General features: G+C 37.6%; 1 protein-coding gene across 2 annotated transcripts in view; it reads right to left on the reverse strand.

The window, feature by feature from the left end:
- Positions 1-14,209, reverse strand: part of LOC103028344 (cadherin-18) — a 379,608-nt gene that overhangs the window by 2,433 nt on the left and 362,966 nt on the right. For both annotated transcript variants that reach the window (XM_049464277.1, XM_049464276.1), the window contains one exon: positions 11,799-12,050. In XM_049464277.1, the coding sequence (XP_049320234.1) occupies positions 11,799-12,050 (252 nt within the window). The remainder of the gene's footprint in view (positions 1-11,798; positions 12,051-14,209) is intronic.

Consider the following 14,209-nt stretch of genomic DNA (forward strand, 5'->3'; position numbering starts at 1 on the left):
GCAAAATCATGTAATAATGCATTATAAAAAAAACTCCAACTGTTTCTGGAAAAAAAAACAAGCCATTCTTATTAAAGGATTATTCTAAACACATGAGTTACTCTCCCAGGGAGGTCTGAAGATTAAGATAATATAATATAATCACACAACACAAAGACTGTCACTGTTTAATAATTACCACAAAGTAAAAACTTGCAAAGAAAGCAAAATGGCACAAGTAATCCATAAAAAAAAAACTTAATTACAACTTTAAAAATAAAAACACATTAAATCCCACTAAGAACTTGCATCAAACACACGAACGCTACAAAATTAATAAGGTCATGCGCACGATTTCATTCCTCCTGCTGTGCGTACACTACTAAAAGTAAATGATGTACCCAGCTGGAATGCCACTGCGCATTAAATTAGCATTCAAACATGGCCTTAACAAAATGTGGGCATCAGCGAACAAACACATTCTGGACCAGAGATCAATGGGTGTGAACGATGATTCTTTGATATGCCATTAGGATGCAGAGCTCCAGTGAAGCATTGTGGAGCTGTAAGTCAATAACACACATTAGCCTTGATTAGCATGGGAGCCAGTGATGCACTGTTATCTGACTGTAGGCTTTCTGAAGGAGATCCCTCATTATCGCTGCCTGGCTTTAAGAAAACATTCAGTCTGGGTGCAGATTATAGTAGAGTTAAATATGAGGGCACTGGAAGATATTCACATTTCTCGCTGTTTTTTTTTTTTATTGGGCTCTGAAACATTAAGCCTTGGAATGAATAATTTAATTTTTAATTAATAAACACCAAAATACAATAAACTGAGAGAAACAGAATCATTAGCTTAATGGTGTTTAAAGTGTCTGTGATGAACTGTGAATAACCTCAGTTTTTAAAAGACCCAGAATGTGACTTTTAAGCATGTATTAAAAAGATGTCAAGACACAGAAACACTGACATCCAGGTAGAATTGTATGCTAAAGCAGGAGTCCTAGAGATGTATTTCTTTATTTAACAGTGCCCGGGCACATCCATCCCAGTATTCCTCTAACATATTTATTTTAAAAGCATACAGAGTGGTCTGGTAGGTTAGTTGGATGTAATTGCTCTCTAGAGTTTTTCACAATTGAACCAAATAGACAAAACACAGAATTCCACACAGCCTGAGTGGATTTATTATAACATAAACATACAATAAACTGTAGAAACTTCAGCTTTATTGATTCCAAACTGTCTACAATTAACATCAGGTGTTAAAAAAATGTGTTTTTATCTGCCTCCACCCACAGCTCAAATTCAAAAAAATGCAAAAACAAATGTAAGGAATACATTGGGAGAGGCAGTGGGTGGTGATGTATGGGTTTAGAGGCAGGGCATGAGGAGGGAGAGCTGATTGGCTGAGCAGCGTGCCTCTGACAGTGGTCAGACGCAGATGGTTATACGTCAACAAGGGGGGGAGGAGCAGTATTATTGATTAACTGATCTGCATATTATGATGTGTCTGCGTACCAAAGTACAGGGACACAGTTGATCCCGTGAGGGCGCTGCAGAGGCAGAAATTAGCACAATAAAAGCATTTTTTAAGGTTAGTAAATATTTGCACAAATTTTACGCAGGACTGATATGTTTCATTAATTCAAAGGAACACATTTCAGAAATATGATTTAGTAATTCTTTTGTGGTTCTTTAAAGCTGGTAGGACATTAAAACACTGATATTAAGGTAGAATTCTACTTTAAAGCATCAGTTCATAAGATGTTTTTTTTTTTTTTACACAGAAAGCAGAAGTATTTCTGATTTCCTGAGGAAGGAGACACAATATTCTGGCATGACCATCCCTGCAATCACTGCAATCATCATCATCATAATATATTTATTTTAAAAGCAGAGTGCAGAGTGGTCTGGTAGGTTTGTTGCAGTTGCTTTCTACACAGTATCAACTTTTCATGAATGCAAACAATGAAATATCAAAAAGAATATAAGTCAAAGGTACTATGTTAGGAAAAATGACTAAAAGCCTTTGATGTGCAATGGCCTGTAGATGTAAAAACACTAAGGCCAACGCAATGCGGCCATCTTTGCCTTCTTCAAGGCATAAAACATGAAATACAGGCAAAAAAATTCCACAAATGGGTGGGGTTAGTCACATGATTATCAAAAAAAAAAAAAAGAATTAATCTGAAAAAAAATGAAAAATACTTTTTTTTTTAACTATTTGATATACTTCAAAATCTTGCTTGGTGCAATTACACATTCTCACCAGAGAGGTCTCTAAATCCCCAAATCCTTAAACTTATAGATTGTTGCTTTAATTTAAACATGCAATATTTCACATAAGCAGATTTCATTTTCATTCCTAAAATGAATCTCCAGCACATTTAATTTTAAAAGATGATTTTTATTGCTTTTTAATTGTCATGAAGATTGTAATAACGGTGTAAAGCTGAGAGATGTGTTAATTTTGGGGGGCTGTGTACCAAAGTACCAGGCTCTGGGTGATATTTTTATTCTGAAGGGGCTGCCTGGGTGAACACTGGAGCTCTCTGCTTTCTGAGAGCGTGGCTATCACACACACACACACATACCATGTGAAACCTCTTTAATCTATCCAGCCTGGAAGAAGAGAGGGAGCTGAGGAAGAGGAAGAGAAAAAGCGAGAGAAAGACAGAGAGAATCATCATGCTGGCCGTGTGTTTTTGTGTCTTGCACCTTTTAATGCGGACCTGTGACCTGTCACAGTCACACATTGTTTCTCCCACTCTCCTGCTGTCCACTATCTGACTATCTGTGTACAAACATCCTCCTCCTCCTCTTCCTCCTCTTCTCACATCCCTCTACATACATCACTGCTTCTCTGTTCGAATTCGAACTCCTGCCTTCAGCTGATGCTATGGATTTGTTCAGACAAGCACATCAAATTCGATGTGTTTGCATGTCCGATCTGAACTGGACTGATTTTGTGCCTCAGAGAAATCTGATTTTTCCTGTTAGACTCAGGCCATACAGTCTTTTTTACATTACCTTTAGATATTTAAAGTACAGAAGTAAAAGTAGAAAATAATGATGTTATAAATATATCAAAGTAACTGTGTTTTAGGCTTCTCTAAACTATGTTTTTATGTTCGATTAGCAACAGGAGTTGTTTTTAAACCTTTTAAACCCAATCAAAAAATACGAAAGGTGTCATTTTGCCAAGGATGCACAAACATTATACATTATATTACATGTGGCAGACGCATTTGTCCGAAGGGACTAAAACAATAATGATGTACATTTAGTAAATAGATTGTGTAGAAGTTGAAGCAGGGTTCAATTTTAACCAAGACATTTCCATGACTTTTCCATGGACCCACATTCTCCACCAATGTTACTGGGGAAACTACCCTGGGGAAAGGGGTGTGGCTACTGGCCTGACAGTCCGGAAGCAACAGAGAGACAAACACTAACACAGCGATTCAGTGAACTCATACATATCTTTATTTTAAACGGAAGTATGCACTTAGGCTACGTTCACATTACCAGGCTGAGGTGACTCAAATCAGATTTTTTGCTCAATGTGGCTCAGATCAGATTTTTTCAAGGCTGTGTGAACGTGCCAAATCTGTTTTTTTTTTTCAAATCACATTTGAATCACTTTCATATGTGGTCCTAAATCGGATACATATCCGATCCATTGACATGCAACATGAATGTGAACGGTCAAATCATGTTGAATTCCTTTCGTCTTTTTGCTTTTATGCATTAGCATTAGCGCTATGTGCTTCTCTCTCATACCCACAACACAACTCTTGGTGCAGCTGTGCAGCTATAGCTGTAAAAACAGAAAAAGCAAAAGCACCTGGCATTTTTTCCACCTCCTCAACCTGAGCTTGAACTTAAGACCAGCTGTTTGCAGTTTCTCCACTCCAGCAAAAGATGCTCCACATATGAGCTGCTAACAAACGCATACATTTCCCTTTATAAAACTACGAGCCATCTCTAAATTATGACGTTTTTTGTTGTTGGTGAAGAAGAAGAGGTTTATACACGTATCAATGTGCGCAGATTCGTTCACATTACATACAGATACAGGTCAGTTACATTTGTGAACGTAAACCGTCAAGATAGCTAAATCTGCAATGTGGCTTGTAATGTGAATGTAGCCTTAGTTCCAGTCGCCTCACCCCTCCTACTCCCACCCTCTCTCTCTCTCTCCCTGTTCACTCTCAGGTGAGAGCTGAGGTGTCCTTTTAAGAGAACACAGCAGGCTTAATCACTCCCATGAGCCTCAGCTGGGCACAGAGAGTGTCAATGTGGTGGTGGGCCCATGGACCATCCTTCTTGCCCCATCACACTATGTTAATAATCTTTGCAAAAAAAAAAAATATATATATTGTTTTACATTTGATTAGCTACAGAAACTGTGTTTATCAATACTCTAATCAAAAAGTACAAACTGTGTAATTTGGTCAAAAGTGCCCAAACTGTTGCATAAGAGGAAAATATGCAATCAGCTGTACTTTGCTTTTGTCCTGCATAACCAGCAGAAAAGGATTAGTAGCAGGAGTGCCCTCAGTCTAAAAAATCAGGATTTGCCCTGCAGTCTGAACAAAGCCAATATACCATCTTTCAGATTTCAAATCAGGGTTATTTAGTCTCAATCAGGCTCCACTGTGGACTCAAATTTAAGAAGGATAGGAGGAAAATTACAGTTTTAGAAATTATAGGTAATAACAGCCACACTATAAAATAATCAGTGCGAGATTTAGGCTGCTGATTGAAGTGCTAAAATGCAATAGGCAATGCAATAAAAATCAACAAATGACTAGGGATCAGGAACAGAACGCACGTCACAGTGAAATAGTCTACAGCAGCAGGTGGGAAATGAGGTCCGGAGTCCAGCACAGTTTCTCCAATAGTTCTAGTAAATTGTACCAACTAAATCTGGCAATTATCCCCTGAGAGAAACAGGAACGTCTGAGGAGCAAATCAAAATCGAACTGATCCAAACTGTGAGAATCCAGAAATGATTCCTTCCCAGAAATCCTTCAGTCACATGACTTTTTTTCTCATATTGACCATTTCAATCTTATGCTGTGTCTTAATAGGGCAGCAATTAAAATAAAGCAAAAAAAAAAAAAAAAGACATATATTCTGAAAGCACCTAATGGCACACATTATGGTATATTTAGCTTCTTTTGATTCATGTAATTTTTTAACAGCACTCAACACACACAATCATACTGCTATAATTTACCAATAATTACACCTCTCCTCCACACTCAGCTGCGATTTTAAATGGCTTTGGATAGATGTACAGGTGTGTATCTGCATTTAATATACACAATGCCTTCTTATGCTCTGCTGAAAGCCTGAACTGATCAAAAGTAGGCTGCTGATACCTGCTGTGCCAGAGCTGGAAGTGCAGGAGAGACGGATTTAAGAAGGAAAAAACTGTGTGTGAATGTGAATTAGCTCCGGTTAGCTTATACAGAGGAATACATGGTGTTGGGCAAATTACTTTGAAAAAGCAAGTAGTTATAGTTACTCCACTATAAAAGTAACTAGTTACCAGTAAAAGTAACTTTTGCGTTACTTTTGTGTTACTCGGCCCCCGTAAGCCCCACCCCCCAGCCCCCACCTTATCAGAGCGTGTTTCATAAGCCAGATGAATAGAGTGCACGACAGCAAAGACAAGTACCTGCATAGAGTTTTTTTCGTTCAGGGACATAATGTGCGCTCGACGTGCACATTTTTACCTTTGACCTCAGTGAGTTTGAAATAGTGTTGGTATTTCCATCTGGAAAAGGGCGTTTTGCTGCTGGAGTCCGTTATTCCCATCACTGGGAATACATAGATTGTTAATTTCATGTTTACTTATTTTGGGTTACCAGTTAAAATTGACTGGCCTGTTACAGCTGATTAAAAACGTCCATTTACTACTAATTTATTGCAACAGAATAATAATGGTTAATAATGGTGATATGATTTTTAAACACATTTCTTTTATTTTATATACATTATTTGCAGCATCAATGTTCATTACAGATTCATTTGATTAACTGGCAAATTAATTTTTCAGATATTTGTAGGTGCAGACATACTTTGTGGGGGTTTATTACAGGTTTGCTGTGACTTTTGTATTATTCCTATCATTATTGTAACATATCATATGGACTGAAATTAAGAATTATATTGCGATTACAATTTCCGCCCATACTGTCCAGCCTAATTCACTTCTTCCCATACTCTACAATACTCTAGATACTCCCCTAACTGCACACAGTTCATAAACACTACTAACAACATTCAGTAAGTAATCCAGCTCAGAAAAAAATAACAGTTAGCATCACAGCTAACCTGCTCCAAACCTGCCAAAGCTGACTGTCAGCATTGTGGCTATAAGATATGATCCAACAGTCCTGGCGTCAGTTTGCTGTGTCTGTTGTCTGTTAGCATTGTGGCTTTAGCCCAGCTGTTAGCATCACAGCTAACCCAGTACTCTAGGCTTCCTAACACAGGTTCACAATAAGCTACAGACATCATATACTTACAATTATATAAGCAAACATCAAGACAGACTTACTTACCTACTTATCTACATGGGCTTTGTATTCTCAGATGAATCTCTAGGTAAACTACAAGACTGATAAAACTATGTATAAAACTATAAAATATATATATTTTTTAATAGGATGAATTAAAGGTGATTGGGACATACAGTGGTGTTTAAAAGTTTGTGAACCCTTTAATATTTTTTTATGTTTATGGATAAATATGACATAAAACATCTTAAAGTAAGTCAATATAACCCAGGTTAACAAATTAGACAAAAATGTATACTTGACAATTTATTTAATAAGGGTAAATAATTCAATATTACATATTTGTAGGTGAAAAAGTATGTGAAGTTCTAGGATTAGCAGTTAATTTTAAGTGTTTTTTTTTTTCAGCCAGTGCGATGACAATTAGGTGTGAGTGGGCGGGGCCTGTTTTATTAAAAAAAAAAACAGGGATCTATCAAAGTCTTCTCTTTACAACACATGTTTGTGGAAGTTTATTATGGCACAAACCTCAGTAAAAGAGTTGTTGATGCTCAACAGGTTGTAAAAGTTTACAAAACCATCTCTAAAGAGTTTGGATTTCAACAATTAATCCACAGGCAGACAGACTACAGTGTACAAATAAAGGAAATTCAGTAACATTGTCCAGAACATCCCCAGGAGTGGTCAACCAACAACGATCACTCCAAAAGCAAGGCCTGTAATAGTCAGCAAGGTAACAAAGGACTTCAGGGTTACTTCTAAGCAACTGAAGGCCTCTTTCACATTGGCTAATGTTAAAAATGTCCAAAAACAACATTGCTGCTCAAGTGCAGTTTGTGAAAGATCCACTGGACAAGCCAGAAATCTATTGTAAGAATGTTTTGTTTGATGGATTAGACCAAATTAGAACTTTAGGGGTTTAGATGAAAAGGGTAATATTTGTCTTTATATATTTTTAGGACTTGTGTGAAAATATGACAATGTTTTTTTCAATCATATTTATCCAAAAATATAGAAAATTCCAAACTTTCAAACTCTAATTTGTTTGGCTGTAATTTTTATCCTTCAAAAAAGCTCAAAAACTATCCTAATCACCCTTAACTCATCCTTTTTAATTTCTATTTATGTCCTGCTGATTCATTCCATCTCTCTCCTTCATTCACTCGTTCCCCCTCTCTCTATCTCTCTCTCTGTGCTCCTCCCTTTGTTTACCTCTTAAGCCTCCCTCCCTCCCTCCCTCTCTGTCTCTCTCTCTCTCTCTCTGATGTGTCAGTCTTTATCTCTCCACCTCGAGCGTTTTTATGCTTTTTGTTTATCTAGTTATTAGAATTCAGGTGCTGCCCCTTGCCTCCCCAGCTGATGACCCATTGTGTATATGCCTCAGTCTAAATGCTGGATATGAATATGTATAACCTTCATGCCTGACTGTTCAGGGACAATAACAGCGCTGTCTTCACTACACACACATATACACACATATATATACACACACACAACCAGAAACCTTACCGCAATCCTAGCACTGCTGTGTGGTGTGTGGTGAGCTCAACAGGAAGGATTATTTATGTTGGGCATTGGGCCTTCATGTCAGAATCTGCCCTCTCTTTGCAGGTACACTGTTGTTTCTCACAGCAGTTCTAATTAAACGTCTTGTGTATTAAATGGCATCAACTGTTTCACTGGTGTTAAAGCAGTGAGAAGTTTCCAGGTCAGCACTAATGAAAGACAGTAGTAACGAGAAATGACTAGGCATTTCCTGATGGAAACACAGAACGGTTGCACAACTAAAGCAAGAGGAATAAGGGATGAAAAAAAGACAAATAGTTGAGTGCGGATGAATAAATTAATTTTCTGTTTTTCTGTGACTTTTATTTCATTTCTATCATTATTGGACTGTATAGTATGGACTAAAATCAAGTACAATATTGCAACCACCCTAAAAACATAAAACTAAAATAAACAGCATGGGATCACTCTAATTAAACACAGGGGTTCATAAACACTGTTAAGAACCATCAGTGAGTAATCCAGCTCAGAAAAACAGTGAGCATCACAGCTAACCTGCTTCAAACCTGCCAAGGCTGACTGTCAGCAATGTGGCTGTACCACTCCAACAGTTCTGACGTTGGTCTGCTGTGTCTGTTTTCATTGTGGCTTTAGCCCAGCTGTTAGCATCACAGCTAACCCAGTATTCTAGGCTTCCTAACCCAGGTTCAGAATAAGCTACAGGCTTTATGTTCTCAGATGAATCTCTATGTAAGCTACAAGACTATGCTCATTTATTAGATATAGAAAACAATATTAAAGTTCTGACTGGGTGGAAAGAGCACTCATTCATAATGCACCAGTTTTACCATGCTTGTTTAAAATAGGATGAATAAAGGGTGGTTGGGACATACATGAATAAATGAATGAATGAATGAATGAAGTTACACTTATATAGCGCCTTTCTAGAAACCCAATGATGCTTTACAATTTACATACAACCATTAACACTCAGCACTCATCCACACAACAGTGAAAAGCGGCAGCCAATAGCACACAGCGTACTCTCAACCAGAAACAACCGTCTACCTGAAGGACTGCATTGGGCACTACAGCATTTACCAAGGACAGAGTGGCAATCCATATCTGGGCACAGTCATAAATACATTTTATACACACACACACACACACACACACACACACACAATCCTATACAATACACATATCAATACATACAAATAAAAATCAATTTAGAATATTACATTTTCTGGGCAATTTAGAGTATCCTAAATTCTATAAACTACAGACAACATTTCTTTTAAATTCCAAACAAAAATATTGTCATTTAGAGCATTTATATTTGCAGAAAATTTGAAATGGTTAAAATAACAAAAACAATGCAAAGAAAAAAAGTTAATATTGATAAAGTTTTAAGAGTCCAGAAATCAATACTTGGTGGAATAACACTGGTTTTTAATCACAGTTTTCATGCATTTTGGCATGTTCTTCTCCACCAGTCTTACACACTGCTTTTAGATAACTTTATGCCTTTACTCCTGGTGCAAAAATTCAAACAGTTCAGCTTGGTTTGATGGCTTGTGATCATCCATCTTCCTCTTGATTATATTCTAGAGGTTTTAAATGTGGTAAAATTCTCATCATTTTTAAGTGGTCTCTTATGTTTTATTTTTTATTTTTTTCCAGAGCTTTATATTCACACACAATCAGAGTAAATAATTTAGTATTGGAATGGTGTTGATATCCCAAATACTGTGGGATTCAGAAAGTGATAAAAGCAAGAAGAAAACCTATATAAATCAGATAACTTTAATAAGGTCATGACCTTAAAAGAGCTGCCTCGCTGCTGGTAACATATAGATCCAATAGATCACATTGCACATTGTCTACTTGCACTTTCGGAGTCTGAGCGTAAATATCCAGGGTTAAACGCTTCGGAACCCGTGAATAAACTGGACATTGATCGCCGCAGACCTTCCGCAGAAGGGTCGCAGCTTGAAGGATGAAAGGTTAAGTTTTTGGTTAACGTGGGGGTGAGGTCCGGCACAATAACTTATATTTAGACTGCTATTTAATCACTGGGAGGTTAGAGGTGTAGAGCAATTAAAGGTTAGCGTAGTCAGACATGCAAATGAGACTTTCTGCAGCTCAACTAAAGATAAGAGTTTAAAGGTTAAAATGAAAGAATACGCAATGAATTCCTGCAAAGCTTTAATGTCTGCTAGTAAGAAACAGAAGGGAAAACTCCTCTGTGAGTACTGTCAACAGAATTAAGCGGTCAAGAAAGCACAAAGCAAAAGACAAATCAATGGATAAAAAGGCTTAAGCAATTAAATTATTCAGGACGAGCTCACGTTGGAGGGCCAGCTGAGGAAAAACAGGAAAACGAGGTTCACACCGGGGCCAAGAATTCAGGCATCAATAGGAATCAGCCACTCTAATACTCATAGATACTAAGACTCTAATACTCTAATACTATCTGTTGTAACCAGTCATCCTTTACGCATTCTAGAGCACAGTTAGCATTTAACCAAATACAGCCGATTAGACTACAAAAAGTTTAGAGCTCAATTAGATTTTACCAACTAGGCAATAACACTTTATATATCTAAGCGGTTCTCTTTGTTGTATCCAATAAATGTATGCCTAATATACCGCAGTTAGTTTCGACCCTGGAAAGTGTTTGGCTGAGAGGCATTCTATGAATGCCATTATCAGCCGGTAATGCACCGTAACCGAAACTCTAGCAACGATGCAGCACTTACAAACCAAATAGCGCAACTACAAACAGAGCAGCAATGGAACTTTGTTTTACTTGTGGAATGTTTATAACCAAACAGATTTTCTTTCTTTCTTTCTTTCTTTCTTTCTTTCTCTTATCTCTTTCAATAAACAGCGATAAAGGAGCTGTGGTATAATTGCAATACACACAAGGCTCGTGCTATAATGTATAATACTGGCACTACTGTGCTGATCTACGACCGCAGCACAGCAGTGCCAATATTACACATTATAGCACTCCCTCTCGTGTATTACCGCTCGTGCTTACTAACATTGACTGGGTTATAAGACATTTTTTTGGGGTGAGCGCAGTGTGTAAATAAAGTAGCCACTCCCATCGCAATAATTTATGCCAAGATTACTTACACTGTGCTAAAGTGAAGTACAATGGGATGGTGTGCTAGAGACTAGTAGCTCTCCAGCCCAGAGGGTTGTTGATCCTAATTGCAGGACAGTTCATCTCAAAGTAGGAAAATAGTAGGAAATAAACAAATAAATACAACACAAACACACAGCTCCTCACACAGGATCGAACCTGAGTCATCAGGGTTGTGGTTCAATACACTACTGCTGCCCCGGCTAGTGAATTGGGACGCAGCCAGGAAAAAAAAATGCCCTTATGAGGAATTAGGGAGCCCAAGAAAGAGTAGTAAAACAAAAAACAGGTGAACACTAAAGTCACGCCAAGTGCGACAGAGAGACAGGGGGGAGGAATATAAACAAAAGCTGGCCAGAGAGACATTTTATTTATTTATTTATATATATATTTTTTTTCATTATCATTCATTATAGTTCAAACAATTTTGCGAGCCACCTATTGCCAACCCCTTGCTATAGGGCACATTAAAAAGACTAAACATTGAATTTAATAAGAAAAATCAGGTATAGACCGGTTTTACCTGCTGTGTAAATGTAGCCCAAAGCACAGTTATGCACATGTTATGGCAGTAGAGTGTAAAAGCAGAGCTGCATCAGGTGTAAACACAGGAAACTCACCAAGCAGTATGAGCACACACAGCAGGATGGCGATGAGCGCTCCAGTGCTGAGGCCGGCGGAGGAGAGGAAGGCCTCGCTCTGGCAGATCTTCAGCCTGGAGCCACGCTGGCACGGGCACACCCGCAGCGTGAGAGTGCTGGTGCTGCTCAGGAGCGGCTCGCCTCCATCCCACACCACCACCGGCAACTCGTACAGCTCCTGAGTCAGCCTGTGGAACCGCCGCCGCCGCGCTACGATACTGGCCGTGCTGTCTGAGAGAGAAAACGAGAGAGAAAGGCAAGATTAGTGTTCGGGATGGGTAAAAAGTGTCTTATTTGCCCCTACATCTCAGCCCTATCCCTTAATTTTGCACATTCACACTTAGGGTAAGGGTGTCCTAATTCTTGTTGAGATAAAGGTAGGGGTAGGGTGAAGATTTTCAGAGGAATAGTCCAAACAGAGGGTTACAAAATCACTGGCAATATGGCAGAACAAGCTGCCAAAGAAACCCACAACATTTTCTTTATTTAAATGCTTATAATACTGTTCAAAACACAAAACTCATTAAGAAAAAAAAAAAAGAAAGAAAGAAAAAAAGAAAGAAAGAAAGTTGATTTGATTCTTGTAAGGGTATTATGGTCATCAAATCTTTTTTTTCCCTTGCATTACTTGCATAATTTGGCTAACACTTTTTAAGAATGTCAACCCTATTAGACTCTATGAACCTGCTTATAACACATTATAATGAATTCATAAGGTATTATATACATAGTTATACGTACTGTATTTCTATAAATGTATAACCCATCATAACCATGTTTATTGCATTAATAACTGTTTATAACAAGTTATACATCAATACCAAGAAAGAAACTCAATCCCAGCTTGCAGAATTATGCATTATGACTAAAAGAAGCTTCCTTCTTATAAACACACTATGAATAATTCTCTACATATATTTTTATCCACTCATGAATTATACTTGTCTTAAATATAATATTACATATAGTCACTCATAATGTATGTGGTCTCTGTGCACTCCAACTAAAGTGACAGACTTTCATTGTGGGACTAGTTTATTAAAGTTTATTTATACATATGCATGTCATAATGCATTATAAACATGGCTATAATGGGTTATGCATTTTTGTGTTTTATGTTTGTAACGCCTTATGAATGCATTATAATACGTTATGAATGTGTTTAAAGAGTCTAATAGAGGTTACAAACTTTGCAGAAGATATATGATCTTAGGTTCTTGCAACATATGAGTTAAATCTAAATTCTCATGACTCAAAAAGTCATACTGAATGGGCCTTACATATTATGAAAAGATGAATATTTACCTTTGATAGCAAGTAATTTTGTGGGTAGTTCCCGGAAACATTTATCTATACCTGGCATATTTGTTATTTTCCAAGATAGAGAAACAATTATTTTAGCTAAAATATTTTCCAATTACAATAACTTTTGCATTCTCTCAGTTTGATGCACTTTCAGTGGATTATGGCCCATTTTTTACTGTAAAAAAAAACATAAAAAAAAATTCTAGTCTTGTTTCAAACGGAACCTGTTCTGGGAAAATGCTGTATGAAAAAGTATGAGATGCTTCCAAAATATCCAAAACACCAAATTTACCCCAGTAACCTTGTAACTCTCTTGTAAGTCACATGACATCAGAACAATGATACAATTGGGCACAATTTGAACATACCGGTACATTAAAAAAAATAGAATATTATTGAAAAGATGCTTTATTTCAGTAATTTAGTAAAAATGTGAAACTCATATATTATATAAATATATTACACACAGAGTAATCTAATTACTTTATTCTTGTTATTAAGACAAGAAAGGGCCCATAATGCATTGCAACTCAGCTCCTTCCAAAATGAAAGGATGATGCTCAAAAGCAAGGATACAGGATTTAGGGTTACAAAGGAGACATAAGGTATGGGAAATGAACGAAAAGATAGAGTGGCACAAAGACAACTGGCAAAGAAAGCTAAAAAGACAGAGAGGAGAGGTTTCAGAGGGGCAGAAATGAAAGAATAAGGAGGAGAAGAAGACAGAGGACGAGGAGAATTGGACGAGTGTGGAATGGCAGGAGAAAGGAGTAGGAGAACATGATTATAAGATCAAGACATGAGGGGGAGAAGAGAAAGAAAAGGGTGAAGGAAGAGGAGAAAAAGAGAGAAGATCATTAGATTAAATTAGTCTGGTTTGAGCGCAGGCCAGTCTCATTCAGGCTGTCTGGCTGTGCTGTGCACTTTCAGCAGCGCTTACGAGCCCATTCCCACAGATGGGCATTTAATGGGGGAATTAAGGTGAGGCACTGGCACTTAGAGCACACAGCAGATGAGTCCTATCTAATACCTCCAGCCTGCAGCACTGAAAGCAAACCACTTAACCAGAGCATCAACCTAACAAG

Source organism: Astyanax mexicanus, chromosome 15 (genome assembly GCF_023375975.1).
Source record: "Astyanax mexicanus isolate ESR-SI-001 chromosome 15, AstMex3_surface, whole genome shotgun sequence".
In the NCBI taxonomy this organism is placed as follows: Eukaryota; Metazoa; Chordata; class Actinopteri; order Characiformes; family Acestrorhamphidae; genus Astyanax; species Astyanax mexicanus.